This window comes from Puma concolor, chromosome A3 (genome assembly GCF_028749965.1).
Source record: "Puma concolor isolate L17-30 chromosome A3, mPumCon1.1.hap2, whole genome shotgun sequence".
Classification (NCBI taxonomy): Eukaryota; Metazoa; Chordata; class Mammalia; order Carnivora; family Felidae; genus Puma; species Puma concolor.
Genome location: NC_141669.1, coordinates 111,060,112 through 111,084,856, shown reverse-complemented (window position 1 = coordinate 111,084,856; position 24,745 = coordinate 111,060,112). Strand labels below are relative to the sequence as shown.

General features: G+C 40.6%; 1 protein-coding gene across 3 annotated transcripts in view; it reads left to right on the top strand.

Moving 5' to 3' along the window:
• Positions 1 to 24,745, top strand: part of ATRN (attractin) — a 161,700-nt gene that overhangs the window by 115,395 nt on the left and 21,560 nt on the right. For 2 of the 3 annotated variants that reach the window (XM_086701794.1, XM_086701793.1), the window contains exon 25: positions 15,697 to 15,758. In XM_086701794.1, coding sequence (XP_086557920.1) covers positions 15,697 to 15,758 — 62 coding nt within the window. Of the gene's footprint in view, positions 1 to 15,696; positions 15,759 to 19,070; positions 19,365 to 24,745 lie in introns of those variants that run through there. The other variant, XM_086701795.1, reaches the window with a different exon arrangement.

Below are 24,745 nucleotides of genomic sequence, written 5' to 3'. Positions count from 1 at the left end.
TGAACTTTAGGCTCTGTTGTGTATAGCTGAAAAATGATGAACATTTTTAAGGTTCTTAGTGAAAATCTTATGCTGCTGACATTTTTCCCATTTAGAAAGAGGGCTCCGTGCATATAAACAGGCTCTTGTGCTGGAGATAGTCGTGCTCTTGCCAATGCTGAGTTCTAGTTTTTTTTCCTCCCAGTGCCCTGTTGCTCCACCCTCTGAAAGCCACTGAAATGGTTTTAGAGCATTTCCTTCTAGAGGGATCTCTTCCCCACACTTACTTTTAAAAAGTACTAATTTTAAGTTTAAGAGTCAAAGAGATGTTGACTTTCTGCCTGATTTTCTGTTCTTCACCTGGGCTGGATCACTTACTTGAGTAAGATCCACTTATGAAAGCTGTATTCAGGAGCACTTTTGAAAATAAACTATGGCGTGCTCACCATTTAGTTTGCCAAGCTTTCCTTGAACGAGCAGGTAAGTTCTATTGGAAATGTGTCTTTTTACTCTTTGGTACAACTAACTGTAGTATTTGCAGGCAGCATAAATAGAGCTGCGGCATTGTGCGTCCTCGGTGTCTGCACACGACACTCGTTCTCTGTGCACTTGGGACTGTACCTGGATGTGTGCCGTGTGGAGGGCTCAGCCTGCCTCTTCCTGCACAGATCCAGCGGTGTGCTCAACAAAGGGGGCTGTACGTGTCTGTACTGCTGTTTTCCTCAGAGCCTTAGCTTTTCTAGATGTGGTTAGCTCTTAAACACACCCATGCACACTTAGAGATTATCCAGTTTCGGTAAAAATGTGGAGACTAATTTATGGAAAAGAGTAAGGAAGTGTCTAAATGGTGCAGGATAGGTCATTTGGTTAAATTTTAGCATGGCTTTCAGTGCAGGCAAAGCCTTTTTGTCCTTGATTCTCATTTTTTAAAGCAGAATAACTGAGGAAATCTAGTTCTCAGAATTCATATAAACATTGGCACTTTAAAAATTGTAATGCTGAACTCAAGTTCCTTCACTCTGTACCAATCCCAGGATTCTTTTCCGTAATTAGGAACAGATCAAAACCTGTAACTGCTAACTGAGGGAATTTGAAACCAACTGTAAAAATCTTTGTAGACACAGTTAAAAAAAAAAACAACACAACACCCAGATTGAAAAGGCCTTGTGTGTAGAAGGGTGGTGGGTGTGTTGGGGCCAGTTGTGCATGTTTTCTGGTCAGTTGCTCCTGTGGGTGAGCGCCCCTCCCTCAGCCTCTGCTTTCTGAAAGCAATCCTGGGTGTCCTTGCCAGAGGGACTCAGCTGGCATAGCCATGCCCATAGTTTGGGAGGGTAGGTATAAAAGATAGAGAATGGACAGGCAGATGTTTTGTGTGAGCTGGGAAGGTGGGCAGTGAAGCTGGGGTTCAGGCTTGTTACTGGCTCTGCAACAGAGGTTGTTATTGTAATGTGGAACTAATATTAAAGCCTTCTCCGTGCTGGGTGTTTCATCTGCTGGTTTATGTAAGAGGCTAGTGTTCACAAGTGAAGGCAACACGGAATTTGTATTGAGAACTGGGCATTCATTTGGACTTTAGAGTTATGTTTATAGGTGCTAACAGGATTACTCCACTAAGCAAAGGATGTATGAGACTTCACTCAGATATGCTTCTTTTGGTAACAGTTTTGTTGAGATATAATCCACATACTATACAATTCGTCCATTTAAAGTGCACCCTTTAGTAGTTTTTAGTATATTCACAGAGTTATGTAACTTTGCCTTCAATCAATTTTAGAGTATTTCATCACCCCAGAAAGAAACCCTCAGTAGCGGTCACTCCCCGTTCCTCCCTCCCCTTAGCCCCTGGCAACCACCAGTCTACTTTCTATCCCTATAGCTTTGCCTATTCTGGGCATTTCATAATAATGTAATTACATAATATACGGTCCTTTGAGACTGCCTTCTTTCACTTAGCCTACTGATTTCAAGATTCATTTATATTTAGTATGTCTGAGTACTTAACTCCATTTTAAGATTGAATGACATTTTATTGTATGGATATACATATACCACATTTTATTTATCCATTCATCTGTTGATGGATACTTGGGTTGTTTTCACTCTTTGGCTATTGTGAGTAATGTCAAATATACTTTTAATGTTTCTATTATTGTATAATGATAATGATGGCATATGTACATGCCTCCTGGTGTCAGATATCTGTACCTTATAAGTTTTAAGAATTATAAAGCCATGAAATACATCTAGAACTGAGCGACTTAAAGCATAAGTCTTTTTTTGTTTCAAAGTGGCATTTAAGGTTCTTATACTATCTTGTGATTTTCATTAGGATCATTATTTATTATTCCTTCTTGAAAGCCTCCTCTCTTTCACTTTCCACCTATGGCTTTGGCTGTTTCTTCTTAGTTTTTTAATACCATTGTTCCCTTGGATTTCCTCTGGACCCATTCTCCCTGGATAGTTTCATCGACACCATCTGTGAAAAACACCTATGGCTAGGAAGGGTAAATCTCCATTACTAACAGACCTCTCTCGTGTGACCTCCATATCCAGGACCCAATAGGCTTCCCTTAACATCCACTCACTCCACAGACTTGTAGCCCAAAGCAGCAGTCTTGAATGGATAGGAGGAGCTGTCGGACGCGGGGTGGCAGGATGTGCCCACATTCTTCTGGGAGCCCTGGGAGGAGAGGGGAGTGTCCCATGCCACCTGGGTCTGAGTGAGGATGAGCAGTACCAGGGCTGAGTGTCAGGAACGTGAGGTTGGGGAGTAGGGGTGTTTGGGGTGGGGAAAGGGCATACCCAGTCACTTTCAAGAACAAGCAGGAGTTCAGCAGAGGTGAAGTGGCAGCGCTGTGAGCAAGGTGCCGGAGAACTAGGCAGAGGCTGTCATGACAAGACTGGAGGCTTCAGCAGAGGCGTTGAACCCTGACCTGAAAACCACTGGGAATTGTTGATGTGTCATTAGCCAAGAAGTGTCCAAAGATCAGTGTTTTTGAAAGACCCTTTTGGCAGCAGTTGGGAGAATGGTTTGGAGGGAGCTGGGCCTGAGTTGGGGAGTCCAGGTAGAATTCTTACTTGGAAACCCAGGGGAGTGGGTCCATCAGGTGTCCCTCAGACATACCCGGTAGCAACTTTCTTTCCTCATCTGTGCCTCCACGGCTGTAGACTTGTCGAGCTTTTCACTCTACAAAGATTTCCTTAAGGGCAAGGAGGATGCCTTATATTTCTGTGTCCTCAGTGTCCTAGCATAGTGTTGATCAGCTGTAGATACTTCACATATGTGCACTAGATGGATGAATAGTTGTAGGTACGAGAGCTTTCGGGTTGGTATCAGAACTTTGTGGGGTTTTTTGCAACTTTTCTAAAGGTGCTGAGAGCTTTTTCTGATACTGTTAGAATGATTGCCAACCAGTGCTAAGGTGCCAGCTCGGGTTGGAGACCAAGAATTTGTCATCCCAGTATGCACAGTCTGGTGTTACAGAATTGAATTGTTCTAGAAGTTGTCGAAAGTGGTAGAAGAAAAGAAAGGGATGAGGATACAAACATCCTAATTTCACAAAGAGGGGCATTAAGAGATAACTATATGTATTGGAATATTTAAGGATGAAATGATAGGAAACCTGGGATTTGCTTCAAAATAATATGATTGTGGGGAAAGAGGCTAGCATATGGATGAAACAAGACTGACCTTGGGCTGGTCGTTATTACAACTGGGTAGTGAGCACACTGGGTTCATTATTCTGTTCTCTCTACTTTTTAAATTTAAAATTTTCCATAATAAAAAAAATGCAAAAAAGATCATACAAGTGATAGAAAAAAAAAGAATAAAGGTCTGAGTGTATTATTTAACCTCCTGCGGGGCGCCTGGGTGGCGCAGTCGGTTAAGCGTCCGACTTCAGCCAGGTCACGATCTCACGGTCCGTGAGTTCGAGCCCCGCGTCAGGCTCTGGGCTGATGGCTCAGAGCCTGAAGCCTGTTTCCGATTCTGTGTCTCCCTCTCTCTCTGCCCCTCCCCCATTCATGCTCTGTCTCTCTCTGTCCCAAAAATAAATAAACGTTGAAAAAAAAAAAAATTTATTTAACCTCCTGAAGGTAGCCTCAGCTGGGCCAGCAGCCTAGGCTAGCTGGAACCTAGCACATCTAGGCCAGCTGGGGTATATCTTGGAACTGACTTTCTTTTACTTTGCAGGAAGTACACAGCATTTTACTAGGGTTTTACCAGTTATTGGCTGCTGTTGGGCAGTCTCTAGAACAGTCAGGAGTCTGGGACAAAACCCTGTTTTCCCTCAGTCTAACACACCTCACCCTGGTGAGATGGCAAAGGGATCCTCCCTGAGAGCTGCTGGGCTCACCTCCAAGCACGGGTGCATCAGAGGCCTGAGATCTCCTCCCTCTGGGCTACGAGGACTGGGAAGCTTCCTTCCAGAGGGCCATGGCCAAATTGCCTCCTGCTCCTGCAACCGTTTGTGTGTAACAGGCACGTCTTTTCCCTGTACCCAAGGGTGGTTTATCCATTCCCTGTCTCTGTTGGCATCCTTCCAACACCATCGCCCTCATAACAGTGACACAGAAACTGACAGAGGCCCTAAAAACAATGATGTGACTATACTGGAAGGAGCTGGTGGAGACAATGGCCTAAATCACCTTTGATTATAGTAGGAAAGTCAGTAAGTGATGCCTAAAATGGCTAAGTCAAGAAATAGCAAATAAAATAAAACAAAACACTAATTAGTGATAAAAAAGGTAACCCACAGAAGAACTGAAAAGAAACCTAAATAAAGGTGGGGACCTCCGGAGAGAAACCTTTACAAGAGGAAATAGGGAGCAGGAACCATTGCTTTGCATGATTAGCTCTTTTGTCCTTGTAGATATTTCAGCCAGGTACAGTATATGTAGTTCTTAATGACTTTGAAATTACTAATGATCATGATAAAATGGAATCAGAATTCTGGAGAGTGGTGGAAGGAGTGGCTGGAAGGACAAGTGGGGAAGAAAGCACAGAGCAGTGTTGAGGTGGGAGGCTGGGAGGGCACGGATGGTGAGTGTTAGCTAATCACATGTCAGGAAGGAGTGGCTCGGTGGTATTAACTTGCTTTGAGGCTCCGAGCAGAGTCTGGGTATACAGTTTCTGTGCCAGCACAAACCAGCATTAGGTGGCTAGTATGTGAGGCCAGTTGATGGACACTGGGATCCAGTCCAGAGCCCGTGGTCTCAGTGTGGAGTTCCAGATAGAACTCCCATTTGTTTTTGTTTTGTTTTTAAGAAAATTATTTTATTTTTGTTTTTAGTGTATATATATAAATATTTATTTATTTTGAGAGGGGGGGAAGAGAGAGTTCGAGAAGGGGAGAGACAGAGAGAGAGAGAGACAGAGAGACAGAGAGAGAGAAAGGGAGAGAATGCCAAGCCGGCCCCACACTGTCAGCCCAGGAACCGTGAGATCTTGACCTGAGCCTAAATTAAGAGTCAGACACTTAACCAACTGAGCCACCCCAGAATGCTTGTTTTTAAAGTTAACTAAAATTAAAAATGGTTTGTTTTCCAGTGAAGTTGTTAACACCCAAAACTATTCACTTCACTATGAAGTTTATAACAAAAGTGGACCTATATTTAATCTTAGCTGATATTTGAATAGTTATATATACACTACACAATGACATCTGTTCTTTTTATCAGAGCATACCCTCCCAATCAGACAAACAAATGCAGAAGTAACAGTGTTATTTTCATTTTTTCCTATTCTAGTAAAAGAATCTAATTTCTAGAATTCATAACTCAAAACTGTTCACACAGGTTTAATTATTTTTTTCTTGTTCATGTCTGAAGAAGAGCTTCTTTCTTTAAGAAATTTACATTTTACAATCTTTGAAATATAAGAAAGATACAGAATCTGCTGAGTTATATATGCAGCATATACATTCTTGGAAGTTATTTTTAAAATATAAATTAATCATATATATCCATGTTACACACCCTGCTATTCATATATTCCTTTAAACAACATTCAAGTATATTTGTGCTTTGTATGTTTACATTACTTTAGAGCCCATTTCTAGTTTTCAGTAAAACTGAAATTGTATATCTATAAAGATTTCTCAAATATTTAATAAGTGCAAAACAACCATTATGAAAATATAAATCACTGTTACAGCTTTTTCATCTTTCATTTTTATGCATTTCCTGTCATCCGTGTCATTTCCTGTTCTTTCGGGAAGCTGATAAATTTTTATCTTTGCAATCTCAGCTCGGGAAGCTGATAAATTTTTATCTCTGCAATCTCAGCACGGCTATTCTCTCAGCACAGGATAACAGTCTGTATATTGCAGGTTTTCTGAACACACAGTAGTCACTCGGCCGTCTCAAGTGTAGCAGTGAAATCTGATAGTTTCCAGTTATTTCAACTGTGGGACCACCTTGTTAGCTGCTTCCAAAGAATTTATTAGATTCTGCAGCTCTTCTTTACTTATTTCGACAATACGGTTTGACTTCGCCATTTTCTTTTACATCTAGATTAAAGTTTAAAAGTAGCATTTGTGGGTCACCTGGGTGGCTCAGTATGTTAAGTGCCGGACTTCAGCTCAGGTCACAATCTCAGTTTGTGGGTTCCAGCCCCACGTCAGGCTCTGTGCTGACAGCTCACAGCCTGGAGCCTGCCTCAGATTCTGTGTCTCCCTCTCTCTCTGCCCCTTCTCATCTTATTCTCTCTCTCTCTCTCTCTCTCTCTCTCTCTCTCTCTCTCTCTCTCAAAAATAAACACGAAAAAAAAATTTTTTAAGTAGCATTTATAACGTAGCAATCTTGTTACTAGATGATGCAAGCTTTAACTGCCAATCAAAATCCTGTAGCTGTGAGAAGAAATATCAACTATTTCTTCTAACAGAGCCTGCCTGATTTCATCTTTTCCTACTTTTTAAGTATTTCATGATAGCTTCTTGATGAAATTAATTCAGCTGATTCAACTGCTGAAATATCTCTTCATCAGGTAAATTTTTAGCAACTACAGCTTTGAAAAATTTGGTAATATCTTCTAGAACATTCTTCCATTCTGTTGAATCCCAAACACAGCGCGAATCCTGGTAGAGAGGATAAGCTCGACTACAAATGCTATCAATTATTTTGTGAAGAAGCTGCAGGCCCATCTCTGCTGGAAGCTTCTGCAGCTGCCACAGGGCATCCAGTGTTCCTTTATTCTTTTTTTTTTTAATTCCAATATAGTTAACATACAGTGTGAATACTAGTTTCGGGTGTGTAGTATAGTGATTCGGCAATTCCATACCTCACCCAGTGTTCATCACAAGTGTACTTCTTAATCCCCATCCCCTGATTCACATATCCCCCACCCTCCTCCCCTCTGGTAACATCAATTTTCTGTAGTTAGGAGTCTGTTTTTTGGTTTGTCTCTTTTTTTTTTTCTTTGTTTTTTTTCCTTAAATTCCACTAATGAGTGAAATTGGATGGTATTTGACTTTCTCTGACTGACTTCACTTAGCATTACACCTTCTAGATCCATCCATGTTGTGGCAAATGGCAAGATTTAATACAAGAAAACTTTTCTATGGCACAGCAAAACTCAAGGTGGTAGCAGCAGTAGAGCCCGGTGAGAGTGGTCACAGAGTCTTCCATCTTTGACCCAGCTGAGGCCTGAGTTCTTACAGGAGGAGTCCGTTCTCTCCTGACTTCCAGCCTTGCAGTGCCAGAGCTGTGTGGCAAGATTGGCATGGTGAAGCCAGGAGCCCAGATGGCAGCCAAGGCCACTTTGGCCCTCTCAGATCCTGAAGTGAGATCTTCAGCGTCTGCAGAGCCTGTTTGAAGAGCAGAGGGGCCCCGGTCTGGACAGACTACCAGACCAGTAGGAGGTGAGACCTGGTGAAGCTGCGGGCCTCAAGAGCCATCGGAGCAGCCCATCAGGATTCTGTCAGGTACATACAGACCTTGGGTTTTCTCAGAGCCCACCAGGTGCTGCCTGGGAGATAGCAATCTTTACTTCTCAGGATGGACAGCTGTCCTTTCCCATCCTCTACCTTGTGTGTTCATAACAGTGAAGATCACTCATGGTGGAGAAGATAAAGGCAAACTAGAGGTCCTTCCCTCTCTTTTTTCAAACTTTCTGTATTAAACAGTGGCCTTTCCCTATTAGTTCAGTATTCATTCATCCATTCGTTCACTTGTTTCCGAATACCTACTTTTCTGGATTGCACATAGTAGATGCAAAATACAAATGTTAGAAAAAGAATCTGTTCTGTGGTAGTTTAATATAAGAAGTGCCTTAATTGTTTTTAATTTTTAAAAAAATTTTAGAGCACCCTCCCTACCACAGTTGATAAGAAATCCATTCTCAGAGAACCCCATCCCCTTCTCAGGACTGCAGAAACCTCAGGACTTACCTGGACCCAGAGATCTGGGGAAGGCCCTCTGATCTTCATTCACTGACTGCCCTGGTTTCTGGCCTTTAGGTTTGTTTTAAGACAGCTGTCCATGGGGCGCCTGGGTGGCGCAGTCGGTTAAGCGTCCGACTTCAGCCAGGTCACGATCTCGCGGTCCGTGAGTTCGAGCCCCGCGTCAGGCTCTGGGCTGATGGCTCAGAGCCTGGAGCCTGTTTCTGATTCTGTGTCTCCCTCTCTCTCTGCCCCTCCCCCGTTCATGCTCTGTCTCTCTCTGTCCCAAAAATAAATAAATGTTGAAAAAAAAATTAAAAAAAAAAAAAAAGACAGCTGTCCTCATTCCCATGTGTGACAGACCTAGGCACTTGAGCACAGAATAATCAGCGAGGCCCCAGAGCCTCCCCAGGCCTACCATGCAGTCACCCTGTATTCCTTGGCCCTTTCAAAACTCTAGAACATCTTCTCCATTCCTTCCATTTCCTGGTCTCAGGGTTTGGGCCATACCTCTCTGTTTCAAAGCACTACCCTCATCCTTCCCCCTTTCCCCACCATACTCCCACCCCTGGAGAAGATCCAAGTTCATTTCTTTGGGGGCCAAACCTTCCAAGTAAAAATGACAAATTTTTTCGGTGTAGTTCTGAAACACTGAAGGAATTGTTCAGGGGAAGGAGCAGGGTAGACTCTTTCCTTTAATTCTTTAGTTCAGTGTTCCCTAAAATACAGTCTTTGGACACCAGCATCAGAATCACCTGGGGAGCTTAAAGCTTCAGGAGTAGAAATGGGATTCACGCTTTGTTGCAAGCTCTCCAGAGTTTGAGAACCATTGTCTAGTTCTTGGAATACGATGGTGTATTTGCCCTCTGGAGGTCAGGGTATCTGCTTCTGTGGGAGGTAGGGAATTGCCTTTTTGTTCTTTATCCTATAGCAATTAGAAAGTCAGAAATTGATACCTTTGTAGACAGAAGAGTACAGGAATCTGTTTTTCCAGGACATCTCTTGCATACACAGCCATCATATAAGGTGGAATATGACCGTCCCATGCCCTGAAAGGGAAGTGGATCAGGCACTGGGAGTGGAGAGAAGAGACAGCCAATCCCCAGTGGAGGAGCAGGTGGCAGAATGAGGAAGGGAGTGTTTGGACCGGGTAGCAAGGGACAGAGGGTGCCCACTGCAGGTGGGTGGGCAGGGCATTCTGGTGACGGAAAGACCAAGTTCAGTAGTAGAGCAACCTGAAAACACGTGTTTGGCAGAAACAAAATTACTGCGTGGGAAATGTAGACCCACCGTGCACTCCCCTAAACCCTGGGGCTAGCTGGGCTTCTGGATTTAGTTTCTCAGATTTATTTAATATGCCCAGAGGGTCCCCTGGGCAAGCACAGCTTAATCAAACTTACTGCTGAAAGTGAGGCAGAAGCAGGTTGTGGAAATGTCAGGGGACCTGAATTCTAGGTTTACTGGAATGTGGGGAGCGATACCTACTAAAGGGAGAAAAATGATACTATGAGTTTTATTTACAAATCGTAATGACGTTTTCTTCCTTGTATTAAGTATATTTTATTATAGACAGTCCCCATTTTCTTCAGTGTCAGAAAAGCCACAAGCACTTCAATGTTTGTTTCAGTGTCTATTTTGTAATAATTCGTGAAAGAAAGTTCTGATTGGAATATTGTCTTAAGTGAAACAAAAGCACGAAAGTGTTTAATTTTACAGTTAACAAATTTTAAATTATGGTTGCAACCATGAGCCAATTCTTGGAAGAAAGAAAACTCAATCAGGTCTTAACTCAGTTTTGGGGGAAGGTGGACATTATTTTTCCAGTTACCCTATTCATTTATTCAGCACATATTTCTTAAACACTCTTATGTGCCAGTCAGTGCTTTAGGCACTAGAGACATGTAGTCAGAAGCAAGGTCCCTGTCCTCATGGATCTTACTTTCTAATGAAAGAAAAAGACCATAAATAAATGCACATCTAAGAAAACTTGAGCGAGATAAGTAGAGGTGTGGCTTCAGTTGTGCAGATAGATAGTGCTCGGAGATCGGACAGCACGGATGGAGTCCTTCACTTCAGATTTGACTTCACAGCATGATTTAGTAGTCAAGAGCCTCACCAATTTTCCCAAGGTCCTCTCTTAATCCTCCCTGGAGTATTTTGAAGGACTTGTGTTTTTACCTTCATACCTCTTCAGTTGATAATCCTGCCAAGTCCTCATTTGGCTGTGGTTTTGTGCGATCAGTTCTCCAACAGCACTTTCAGTAAAATCTAATCTTTCACAAGATCACTTTTGCAGTTGGTTTGCATGTCTGATGGTCTGAGTAGTGACAGTGCAATTCATGCTTGTGGTCCCACTGTAATTTTTTTCTATTTAAATTCTAGTTAGTTAACATATAGTGTAATATTGGTTTCAGTAATACAATTAGTGATTCATCCTTACATATAACACCTACTGCTCATCCCCATTAAGTGCCCTCCTTAATGCCCATCACTCATTTACCCCATCCCCCCCATCCACCTCCCCTCCAGCAACCCTCAGTTTGTTGTCTGTATTTAAGAGTCTCTTATGGTTTGCCTCCCTCTCTGCTTTTGTCTTTTGTCTTATTTTTCCTTCCCTTCCCCTATGTTCATCTGTTTTGTTTCTTAAATTCCACATATGAGTGAAATCATATATTTGTCTTTCTCTGACTGACTTATTTCACTTAGCATAGTATATTCTAGTTCCATCCACTTTGTTGCAAATGGCAAGATTTTATTCTTTTTCATCACCGAGTAATATTCCATTGTGTATATATTCCACATCTTCTTTATCCATTCATCAGTCAATGGACATTTGGGCTCTTTTCATAAGTTGACTGTTGTTGATAGTGCTGCTATAAACATTGGGGTGCATGTGCCCCTTTGAATCAGCATTTTGTATCCTTTGGATAAATACCTAGTAATGCATTTGCTGGGGCGTAGGGTAGTTCTATTTTTAATTTTTTGAGGAACCTCTGTACTGTTTTCCAGAATGGCTGCAACAGTTTGCATTCCCAACAGCAGTGCAAAAGGGTTCCCCTTGCTCTGCATCCTTGCCAACATCTGTTGTTTCTTGAGTTGTTAATTTTAGCCACTCTGACAGGTGGGAAGTAGTATTTCATTGTGGCTTTGATTTGTATTTCCCTGATGATGAGTGATGTTGAGCATCTTTTCATGTGTCTGTCTTCTGAATGTCTTCTTTGGAAAAGTGTCTATCCATGTCTTCTGCCCATTTCTTCACTGGATTATTTGTTTTTTGGGTGTTGAGTTTGATAAGCTCTTTGTCAATTTTGGATACTAACCCTTTATCTCATATGTCCTTTGCAGATAACTTCTCCTATTCTATCAGTTGCCTTTTAGTTTTGTTGATTGTTTCCTGTGCAGAAGCTTTTTATCTTGATGAAGTCCCAGTAGTTCATTTTGGCTTTTGTTTCCCTTGTCTGCAGAGACATGTCTAGTAAGAATTTGCTGTGGCCGAGGTCAGAAGGGTTGCTCTCTGTTTTCTCTTACAGGATTTTGATGGTTTCCTGTCTTATATTTAGGTCTTTCATCCATTTGAATTTATTTTTGTGTGTGGTGGGTGTAAAAAAGTAGTTCAGTTTCATTCTTCTGCATGTTGCTGTCCAGTTTTCCTAGCACCATTTGCTGAAGAGACTGTCTTTTTTCCATTGGATATTCTTCCCTGCTTTGTTGAAGAATAGTTGGCCATACATTTGTGGACCCTTTTCTGGGTTCTCTATTCTGCTGCATTGATCTGTGTGTCTGTTTTTGTGCCAGCATCATATTTGATGGTTACAACTTTGTAATACAGCTTGAAGTCTGGAATTGTGAAGCCTCCATCTCTTTGGTTTTCTTTTTCAACATTGGCTATTTGGGGTCTTTTCTGGTTCCAGTTTTAGAATTGTTTGTTGTGGCTCTGTGAAGAATGCTGGTGTTATTTTGATAGGGATTGCCCAGTGTGATTTTGAATTGTGTTTCCCCTTCTCTCTCAGAAGTTTTCAGTTTGGACAATAAGTTCATCATCCTGTCAATCAAAGCTTAATCCACAAAGACTGACATGGTAGGTGGGGTGTTGAGCAAGAATAGATGTTTCTAGGTGGTCAGTCTGTTCATAAACACTTTTATGTTAGGACTTTCCCCCCCCTACAAAACCTTTGTAATACATAACAAAAGAGATTCCCTTAATGTGAGTCTTGGGTAGCAGCCACGCTGGCAACCAATTTATATTGGTTCGTTGTGGTTTTGAATTAGACATGAACGTGGTGTTTCCCTACTTCACCAAGAAGTCAGCTGTGATCACAGCACTGAGGAGTGTTTTGTGGAACAAGGGGCACAGACATCTGGTAGTCCTCAGAGGGTACTATTAGCATCCGTACTTCCTGGCACCTGACAGTGGGGAAAGCATCTCAGGATCTCTTTAAGTCTAAACAATGAGGACATACTAATGTTTTAAAAGATGAAAGTCTATAAACAGAATTCGTTGGACTGGAATCTGTTACCTTCTCCTTCTTTATATGCTGTAACCTGGAGTCCTCATTCCTCAAGATTGAATACCCTTGTTTAAACAGTTGTTCTTCTCCAGCTTATTAAAGAGCTTTTGTGCAAGGGTGGTGGCCATATTCTCAAAGAATCTTACTTGTGACTGGTTACTGTTAAAAAATGAAGTAAAAACAAAGAATGTGGGTTTCTCCTTACCTGTGGCATAAAACCTATGTATGTTTGTATTTCTGATTATATGGTGGCTAGAGAGAAGACACAAAAACTGAAAATTCTATTCCCCATAATGTCCTATAGCCTGAATAGGTAGTGTTGGAACTTTATTTATGGAATGTCTAAAAGAAAACAAGACCATCAGAAAACGCAAACATTGGAAACCTTCGCTGCCTCTTTGAGTCTGGTTGTAAAAAGAGCACAAAGCCAACAGTACAAGAGGGTTCCCATTTCTCCACGTCCTCTTCAGCATCTATAGTCTCCTGATTCGTTCATTTTAGCCACTCTGACTGGCATGAGGTGGTATCTGGGTGCGGTTTTGATTTGTATTTCCCTGATGAGGAGCGACGTTGAGCATCTTTTCATGTGCCTGTTGGCCATCTGGATGTCTTCTTTAGAGAAGTGTCTATTCATGTCTTCTGCCCATTTCTTCACTGGATTATTTGTTTTTCAGGTGTGGAGTTTGGTGAGTTCTTTATAGTGTGGAGGTTCCTCAAAAAATTAAAAACAGATCTACCCTATGACCCAGCAATAGTACTGCTAGGAATTTACCCAAGGGATATGGGAGTGCTGATGCATAGGGGCACTTGTTTCTAGCAACACTTTCAACGATAGCCAAATTATGGAAAGAGCCTAAATGTCCATCAACTGGTGAATGGATAAAGAAGTTGTGGTTTATATGTACAATGGACTACTACTTGGCAGTGAGAAAGAATGAAATGTGGCCTTTTGTAGCAACATGGATGGAACTGGAGAGTGTTATACTAAGTGAAATAAGTCATACAGAGAAAGATAGATGCCATATGTTTTCACTCTTATGTGGATCCTGAGAAACTTAACAGAAGACCCGAGAAACTTAACAGAAGAAGAAGGGGAAAAAAAAAGTTACAGAGAGGGAAGGAGGCAAACCATAAGAGACTCTTAAAAACTGAGAATAAACTGAGGGTTGGTGGGGGGTGGGAGGGAGGGGAAAATGGGTTATGGGCATTGAGGAGGGCACCTGTTGGGATGAGCACTGGGTGTTATATGGCAACCAATTTGACAATAAATTTCATATTAAAAAAATAAAAATTGGAAAAAAAAAAAAAAAAAAGCACAAAGCCTTGAATTGTCCCAGTGCTGGGACTTTTCTTTCATTACCATAGGATGGAAGCTGTTGTCTGACAAAGAGAGTTGGGTGGGATTAGAAAAAGAAGCCGCTAATTTACTTCTCTGATTCCTGTCATATTTATTGTCTGTACTGGAGCAGTAATCACCTTATTCAGTAATTGTTTTACTTACAGTACCATTGTCTCTCCAAGGAGGGCTATGTTCTCTTTAAATAAGCAGGGAAGAGGCGCCTGGGTGGCTTAGTCACTTAAGCATCCGACTTTGGCTCAAGTCATGATCTAGCAGTTCATGGGTTGAGCCCCACGTCAGGCTCTGTACTGACAGCCTGCTTCAGATACAGTGTTTCCTCTCTCTCTGCCCCTCCCTTGCTTGCACTCTGTCTCTCTCTCAAAAATAAACATTAAAAAAAATTCATAAAAAATTAAAAAAGCAGGGAATATGCCATAACATCTGGCTAGTACTGTGAGTATTATACCTAATAATGACACAGTTATCATACTTAGTAATAAATCCTGACATGCTCATTTTTTTCATGTTCTAATATCTCTGAAATCACGATGCATCTTAGTCAATGATTTTTAAAGCATTTTGTCATAGTATAATTGACAATGTTTTTTCTTAATTGTATACAAAATAATGCCTGTTTCAGTCAGTGGTGTCTTCGATGAACTACATTAGGGATTTTTTTATATTCTTTGTATAAAAACTATTAACCGTGTAATAAAATTATTTAGGTTCCAACTGGTGTTATATTGATTGTCAGATGATACGTAATGTAGTAAAACTTGAGATACGGGTTTTTTTTGAAAGGACACTATCCTGAGTGAGTATTCGCTGAGCATGTAAGTATCAAAGGGATGAAGGGCACAGAAGAAGCTCCTGACCTCGAGGTAGACCCAAGAACTTGAACTCAAAGCAAACAAGGAGAGCATTTTGTCCAGAGGAAGGCAGAGGAGGTAGCAAGAAAACTGGCTTGCCTGGCATTGGGGTTTTCATGTTGGGGGTCTGAGAGGTCTTTTTTTTTTTTTTTTTTTTAATGTTTATTTATTTTTTGGGGACAGAGAGAGACAGAGCATGAACGGGGGAGGGGCAGAGAGAGAGGGAGACACAGAATCAGATACAGGCTCCAGGCTCTGAGCCATCAGCCCAGAGCCTGACGCGGGGCTCGAACTCACGGACCGCGAGATCATGACCTGGCTGAAGTCGGACGCTCAACCGACTGCGCCACCCAGGCGCCCCTCTGAGAGGTCTTCAAGATCACACTGAAAGGACTTAGATCCGATGTCAAGAGCAGAAAGGCTGGCACTCTGGGAGTTCGCGTTGAGGCTTCAGAATATTACCTCTGGGTTGGCAGTTAAGCCAGAAAAGAAACTAAAGGGTTGAAGCACTCTTCCTGAGCATTTCAAGTGTGTCTTTTAGCTTAACCCTTGAACCAGGAAGGCCGAGTTGATGGTGCTGCTCAGTAGTCTCCCTCCTCACGCTGCCTATTTCTCCCTCACAGATCGCCTTCTCCCAGCACAGCAATTTTATGGACCTGGTACAGTTCTTCGTGACTTTCTTCAGGTAATTTCACTTCTACAAACCATATCCTCTCTTTTGATTCAGGTACTAAATCCCATTAATTATCAGCTCATAAAAGATAAATGAATAATCTGGTGTGGGCAAAACAGATCAAACTAACTTAATAGGCCTTTTTGAGAAGTTACATGTTGGTTGCAATAATGTAAATTCAGTGTAATCTGATGAATGAAAACATTTGCTTTGTATGTTCTGGCTTTTGGGAGCAGCTTTTCATGTATTCTATACTAAAATGTAGATAATTTGGACCTTCATATGGGGAGGATTTGGGGTTGAAACAATCAATAATGATTACCAGTGTGTGCTACCAATATGCTTCTTCTTGTTCAGGGATGATTCAGGTGATTATCCAGAGTTTTTAAGCTAAAAGTAACTTGTTACTTCTTGGGATTCTTTTATTTTTAACTTCGTTTTTATGAAATACTGTATACACATAATTGAAAAATACACATGCTCCAGATCTCATAAGAGAAAGTAGCAGCATCCTGCCCCACACCTTCCCATCCCTTACTTCCCTCCAGTTTAAATTGTCTTAAGGATATTTAACTTCTCCATGCTTACACTATTTCTTGATTTTCCAGTTCACTCTATCTTTCGATGTCCCACTATAGATGAGGATTCATTATCTCATGTAACCTCACCCAACAACTCCCCACACACCACGAGTGCGAAATCCCCTGCCTTCCCCCTCATGTCATATAGTTACATCACAATGTTTGGCTAAATCAGCGCTCCAGTTTTTGTTGTTATAACTGTAAAACCCCTATTCACAGCTGGGTTGAACTATGATTATACCTCCCCATTTTTTGGATGGGGGAATCACTCTTTGTTTATCGTAACCTGGGTTTTTTCATTGTTTGGTTTTCTATGTAACTAGCCCTGATTTGCTTTTCTATGTAACTAGAACTGAAAAATCTGTCTGTGGTCAGACATAAGCAGGTGTAGTCTCCTGGTTTCAGTTTCTCTTGGAGATGTCTGTCCTGGAGCCCTCCAGTCTGCTGCCCTTGGTGCGCTAGCTCTGGAGGCCTGCTGCACGATTACCATCTTGGGAACTTCTTCTGCCTTCCTCTTGTGTTGAAATCTCTGTTTCCAGGATCTCCTGTCATTATCTCCCTATTTATTTCTTCCTTTTATTGGGGCACGTTCTCCAGGAGTTTTGAAAAAAGTTGCAGGGGAGGTAACTTTTCTGTAACTTTCTCTGTCTGAAAATGTTCTAATTTTACCTTCACGTTTGATCAAAAGTTTGAATGCAGAATTCTAGGCTGGAAACTATTTTCCATTAGAATTTAGAAGACGTTAATGCTATTTCTTCTAGCTCCCAGTATTAATATTGAGAAGGCTAATACCATTATAATTCCCAGTCCTTGTATGAAATCTATTTTTAAGTATACTATAAAATTACAGAAACACTTATAGAGCAGGTGTCCAGCTCAATAAATTATCACAAATTAAACATGCACTTTAGAAGCTCCCCGTGTTATCAGTCACAGCCCCTTCATTCTTCCCCAAAAATAACTACTCACCTGACTTCTAAAGCCATGTATTGGATTTGTCCATTTAAAAATTTTACAGAAGGGGTGCCTGGGTGGCTCAGTCAGTTAAGCATCCAAGTCTTGATTTTGGCTCAGGTCATAATCTCATTATTGATGAGTTCGAGCTCCACATAAAGCTCTGCATTGTCAGTGCTTGAGATTCTGTCTCCCTCTCTCTCTGCCCCTACCAATAAACTTGAAAATTTTAAAAAATAAAAATTTTCATAAAATCACTGCAGAAATTTTAAAACAATTTGAATGATCAAGAAAAATTCACTTGTAAGATGCAGTTAAAGTTGTACTTAGAAGGTATGGCTTTAAATCTGTGGTTCTCAACCTTGGTTACACAGTAGAATCACTTGGGAAGCTTTTGATGCCCGTGCCACATCTCAGACCAGTCATGTCAGAATCTCTGGGGATGGGACTTAAGCATTTGAAAGCTCCCTGGTGATTGCAGTGTGCAGCTAAGGTTGAAGATCACTGCTTTATAAAAAGCACATATTGGAAAAGGAAAAAAGCTTTCTCAGTAAGTCAGAAAAAGAACTAATTAAACCTAAAGAAAGTAGAAGGAAGCAGTATAAATAGAGTAAAATTAATGTTACAGGGGAAGAAGTACAGTAGAGAGAATTGAAAGAACCGCAAAGTTGGATCTTTGAAAATAATAATACTGATAATCCCTTGGCAAGATTGACCAAGAAAAAAAGAGAGAAGGTATAAATAATGTCAAAAATTTAAAAGGAAGCATTACTCCAAATGCTGCAGACATTTTTTTCCTCCATAAGAGTATTTTATGAGCAACTTTATGCAAATAAGTTTGAAAAGTGAACAAATGGAATGGAACAGTTAAAAAAACAAAATTATCTACAACTTACTGAAATTGATACAGAATAGGAACTTGAATATTGGATAGCCCTATATCTGTTTAAAAACAATACATAACTTAAAATTTTCCCACAAAGGTAACTCTAGGCCCAGGTGGCTTCATTGGTAATTTATAACGTTTTAAGGAAGAAATAATATCATTATTAACCAAATCTTTTAGAGAACCAAAAAAGAAGGAATACATCCCAATTTATTTTATGAATTTAGCACAACCTGACAAGAATATTGTGAGAATGGAATTTACAAGCCAATCTCACTCAGGAATGAAGAAGCAAAAATCCACTATGACCCAGTTGAGTTCATTCCAGGAATTGCAAAGTTGATTTAGCCTCAGAAAAATCAATCCATGTAATTAACATTAATTGCATAATAACGGAGGAGAATAATAAGATCATCTTAATCAGTGGGGGAAAGCATTTGATAAAATTTGATATCATTCATTAAAAAACTTTTAGGAAACTCAGAATAGAAAAAACTTCTTTAAATCTGATAAAGGACCAATGTATAAAGCCAACAGCAAACCACATTCTTAATGGAAAAATGTTAGAAACTTTCTCTTCGAGTTTGGGAACAAGACAGATTCTACTTACCAATTACTTCATTCGACATTGTGACAAAGGTTCTAGCCGATACAGTAAGAGAAGAAAAATAAAATAAGAATTGAAAAAGAAAAATCATCACACTTGCAACATGATTATGGGAGGAATTCAAAAGAATCTGCATAAAAAATGTTAGAATTAATAGGTGAATTCAGCAAAGTAGCTAGACACAAGGGCAGTATTAAAAAATCAGTTTTATGTCGTTCAGAGGCGTACATCTTTTGCAGCTCTTATTGGTAAAGGCAGATGCTGTCATGAAAACCATATAATTATATTTCCCATAGTAAGCCATGGGGTGCCCTCCCCTTTCTACCGTGAAAGGAGAAATCCCTTCCCAAGTGATGTTGGAACGCAGATGGCCTCACATCAAGATTCATCCACATCCTGATGGGTCCCCTTCTGCCTGCTGTAAACTGTACCCTTTAGTTTCTGGATGACGACGACATCTCCACCAAGAAGTAACCGTTGCAGCCCTCTAATCTTGGAGGGAGATAAAAGAATCTAATAAAAGCCTTCAGTGTTTCTGGGGAAAAAATCAATTATATTTCTACATTTCACCAATAAAAATGAAATTTGTATATTTGTATTACTTCGGTTAATAAGTTGCTCAAAATTACAGCATAACAAGATCAAGAATTACCAAGAAAAAATGGAGAGGGTGGGGAGACTGTCCACTGGCCCTCCCAGATAGTAAACATTTTGTCAAGCTACAGTGGTCAGTGTGGCACTGGCACAAAATCAGATTGACCAGTGGAATATATACATAACGACCAAAATAGATAAAGTTTAAAAGGTTCCGATTTGTTTTAAGTGATAAAAAGCTAAATAGAAATAAAAAGTAGATAGTAATAAACAAGAAGGTAAAAGATCAGTATAGACTTAACAGTCACTTGTCACATGTAGCTCACAAGCACTTGAAATGTAGCTGGTGTGACTAAGAAACTGGCTTTTTCATTTTAACTAATTTAAATATAATTTAAAAACTGCTACTTGATTCAGTTAGTAGAGAACTTTTAAGTATGTTTAGAACAACCTGGATATGTGAATCTACTTTTTCACTTGTGGATTTTAGGAAATTTAAATACAGATGAAATATTTTCTGGTAAAAATTTAGTGTTCAAATTGAGATGTGCTTATTAGTATTAAATACACACTGGATTTTGAAGACTTAGAATATAAAATGTCTCAATTTTTATACTGGTCACATGTTCAAATGATGTTTTGGCAATCTTGGGTTAAATAAAACTATTTTATTAAAATTAATTTCACCTGTTTCTTTTTACTTTTTAATGTGGCTACTAGAACTTTTATAATTACATATGTGGCTCACATTAAATTTCTATTGAACAACAATGTCTAGATAACGTAAAGGGAAAAATTGGTAGGGACGACATAAAAAGATACGATAAAATAATGCTAAACTAATCCAAGTATTTGAAAACAAAATATTAAGTCTTCATTCAGACTTTTTAAAGTAGAAAATTAGCATACAGATAATTCTCTTATAAAACATCAAAAGTAGTTTATGTTCGTAGTAAAACTTCAAACAACGTAAAAATTAAAATTCAAACTTCTCCTAATTCTACTTTTAAGAAATTATCACTGTTAATATTTTGATGCATGTGTTTCCACAGTTTTTTCTCTCTATATATGCTGCGCGTAAGTTCTGTTTTTTTCTGATTCTTTGGTTTATAAAGTGGGTTCCCTGCTTACATGTTGTTCTATAACTTGTCTTTTTATGCCATGTTTTATGGTTAACTTTCCCATGTGGAGATTCACTTCATTTCTAAACAGCTTTTCTCATAGTACAAGTACCACATTTTGTTTAACCAGTCCTCTTTTGACTGACTCTTAGATTGTCTTCAATTTTGTTACATATACCTTTACGTTTTTCTATGAAGATCTCTCTGGGATAGCTTTTATGTCCCTATAATTGCTGCATCAAAATGCAAAAACACTGCCATGGGCCCTCAACAGTGGCATGAATTTACACTCCCTACAGCAGGAATATAATTTGTCTTAAGGCCTCTTCCTCTTACTATGTCTTAGTAACACTAAAAATTGCCATTATTTTTAATTCGCCAGTCTGAGAGGTATCCTGGTATCTTAAATTTGGATGTCTTTAATTATGAGTGATGCTTAGTGATCTCTTATAGTTCTTGTTTTGAATTACCTGTCCCTATCCTTTGTTTTTATTTCTATCGGGATATTTGCCTTTTTTGTACTAAAATTTAGGACCTCGTTTTATTTTGCAACTATTAACAGGTGTGTGCTCATTTGTTTGTCTTTGAACCCCATTTATGGGGTTTTCCACGAAGCAGACCTCTCTGTCCTTCCCTGTTTTCTTCATGGGTATTTTCCCTGTTGTCTTTTCATGTTTAGGTGTTCCTATATCCGTGTGGAATCTATTTGATTACAGCTTTACTATACTCTGCAGTAGGAGTGCCAGTGAATCAAGGCAAGATATTAATTGTTTCGGCTCCAGGAACCACACCATCCACTAGGCCCGGGACTCACTCTCTGTGTTACTCCCTTTTTCAGAAAATACTCAGCACAGTTCATTGGAGCTGAGTGGGCACCACAGAACCTCTGTCCTAAATGTTGCAATGCTAGCGGTATGGAGTGCTGGAAATTTGATGAAACTACCTCCCATTCACAAGAAAATCTCTTCATTCCACAGAAGTAGAGATTCCAAAAGGAAACTGCCTTGTAATGTTACCACAGGAGAAATCAAAATCCCAAGATCTCCTCCCACCCCTCCCAGTAGTTTTTTTATTCTGTTTAGTGGCAGGCAGGTAGGGTCACTGACCTGAGCCACCTTCTGTGGTCCTTCAAGAGTGGGGCCAAAGCATCATTCTATATTCTTGCAAATTCAGTATTTCATCAATCTTTGCCCTGTGACTTCCACCAGATTATGAGCCTCTCCAAGATAGCTGTCATTTCCTTCCTTTTTGGCCACATGAGCTGCAGGGCCTGGAGGGGTGGTAGATTTATCTGGGTCTCCTCTGCATTTGTCTCAAAGGTATTTACCTGATCCCACTGACCTGTCATAGTCTTAACCCTTCAGAACCCAACCCAATTGCCTATTCCATGAGTCTTCTCCTGATACATTCACCCCAAAGTCCATCCCCTTTGGGACTCTTATGATAGTACTTAATCACCCTTCAATGCACTTATTTACCAGGCTGGAGCTTAAGAACAACTCATACGTAGCTGAACCTATAATTTGACATGCAAAGATGAACAGGGCCAATTAGAGGCCTCTCCTACAGGTTTTAAATTGGGTTTGAGAGCCTGAAACAGTTACATGTCTCACAGCCCTAGCTGTACCTTAGAACACCCTGGGAAACTTAAAAAGCACTAGGAGCCGCCTGGGCCCCATGCCCCAGAGATGCCAATTCCTTGGTCTCTTAGGGCACCTGATCCTTGTGATATTTCAAAGGCTCTCTCGTGATTCTTATGTTCAGTTGGCATTGAGAAACCCTAAGTTAGCTGAAAGTTCTGTGAATTCAGGGCCTGGGGCAGTATTACATCCATCCACACGCAAGCTAAAGCATGGGAGGTCAGATGGGAAGGAAGATTGTGCAGCCACTGAAGGGGATGGGACCACGGCCTCAGCTCCTGGCAGCTTCATGAGTCCAGTCCCTACAAGAGCTGTCTGCTATGAGGCTCTCAGTGAGCCCTGTAACAGCCTGCACAGCCATCCGGTGGCCTCCGAAGTAGCGATTATCTGGGATTTAAATTCTAGATTGTAGTCATTTTAGGTTCTGTAGGAACAATTTTTGTAAGTTTTACCATTTTTTTTCTCACACCATCTTATGTGTCCCATGCCTTTCCCTTTGTTGGATGTTGTTGTTCTGCAGGACCGTATGAGTAATTCAGAAAGGACCTGAGAAGGAATTTGATACGGGGCGAGGAGGAGGGGCTTTCAGACTGAGGACTGGAGTCTTGAGTTTTGCAGTGTTGTCTTCTCTTTGCTTGTTTCTACTCCTTTCATTCTTTTGCTTGAATTCTAGAATTCTCTGTTAGATTAATGAGGAAGATTCTGGATCTGTCCTTTATATTTCTTAACTGAACTCACTTATTCTTTCATTTTCCTTTTGCATTCTATGTGAGCTCCACAGCAGTATTTTCCAGCTCATTAATGTAATCCAAATTTGGGTCCATTTCCTTTGTTGAGTCCATCTGATAAGTTTTTTTTTTAACTTCTGCATTTTATTTCTAATATATTTTTCCTTATGGCCTGTTTCATTGTGAATGTAGCTTCTTCTCATGTTCCTTTGTGAGATTAATATTTTATTTTATATTTTATTTTATTTTATTTTATATTATTTTATTTTATTTTGAAGTCTTATTTTGTGCTATTATTAATAACTCTCCTCGGATGTTTGGGTTTTGTTGCTGTTGTTTGATGCCTCTCTTTCACAGTATTGGTTTCCTCAAAATGTCTGATTTGGGGATGTGTTGAAGACTGCCATTTGTCTGTGTGTGGATGCTATTTCTGTGTGTCACATCCTCCAGGATGCTGTTTCTGTGTGTCACATCCTCCAGTGAGTGTGGAGTAGGGGCAGAGCGTGTTGCTGGGCAAGCTGTACTGTTAGTTTGTTTTCTGAGTGAAAGGGCCACCATCCTGCCTGGCCTGCCCGGCCCCAGGCTCAGGGCTCACTGCCTCAGCTGCTGTCTCCCACTGCTTAGCACAAACACAGAATGGGGAAGAAGCTGCCTGTTGTGGCCACGCTGAATGTAGCTCCCCTTCAACACTGTGGCAGTTCCCTTCCCTCCTTGTATCCATTGGCTGTGGGCTCCAGCACATTTTTATTTTGTTTGGTTTTGTTTGTTTGTTTAAATTTTTTAGAATCTCTGTTTAAAGCAATTTTACAGTTATGACAAAATTGAGAAGAAAGTACAGAGATTTCCCGTATCTCCCTGCCCCCACACAAGCATAGCCTCTTCCCCATCATCAACATCACTCCCCAGAGTTGTACATTTTTTACGGAGGATGAACCTACACTGACACATCATAATCCTCCAAAGCCCATAGTTGACCTTAGGGGTCACTCTTGGTGTTGTATATTCTATAGGTTTGGGCAAATACATAATGACATATATCCAGTCTCCTAATACCCTACGGAGTGTTTTCACTGCCCTTAAGAATCCTTGTACTAGAAACCTTTTTTGCTTTTCAGCCCTCTCTGTTCTGACTTCCATCAGCACACTCCATCTAAATTTGTGTGTGTGTGGAGGGCAGCAAGAGCATCTCTGTTGCCACATCCCAGAGATGCTTTTTAGTTGTCATCTTCTTGATTCTCATCAGTATCAAGGAGCTGACCACCCATCATTGAGACTCTGCTGGCCTTCTCTGACCCCAGACTGCTCTGAGGCCACTCTTCTGTTGAACTTTTCTGTTAGCTTCTCACTGTCGATGTTCTCCCAGAGCTTGACCCTGGCCATCTTCTCATTCTGTATTCCGATTGAACTCTGCCGTCCCGTCTGTGGCATAACACTCCCAGAAGTGAACTTTTTGGTCCTTCCTCACCGTCTGCCCTGCTGCCACTTCCGAGTGACTTGTCTCCCATGCACCAGGCACTCCCTCACCACATGCCCCGCAGTCAGAGCCCCTCTACAGTCCACACAAAATCCGAGGAGACCTTGAAAATGAATCCATGTACATCTGTTCCCTTATTCTCTGTGGCTTCTCATTGTATCTAAACTAACCCAGGTGAACTGACCTTTGCTCACATCTCCATATTCATCTTATGCTACTCTCCTCTGCAGTCCCACTGCATGAGCCATCTTCTGATTTTTCACAAGCACCAGGCTCCTTTCCTACCTCACAGTACTTGCACGTGGTTTTCCTTTTTTCCTGGAAAATGCTTGCTTTCTTTCTTTCTTCTCCCTACCCTTCATCTCTATAGTTTTACTCATTGCTTGGTTTTGCAGACAACATCCAATTCTCTGA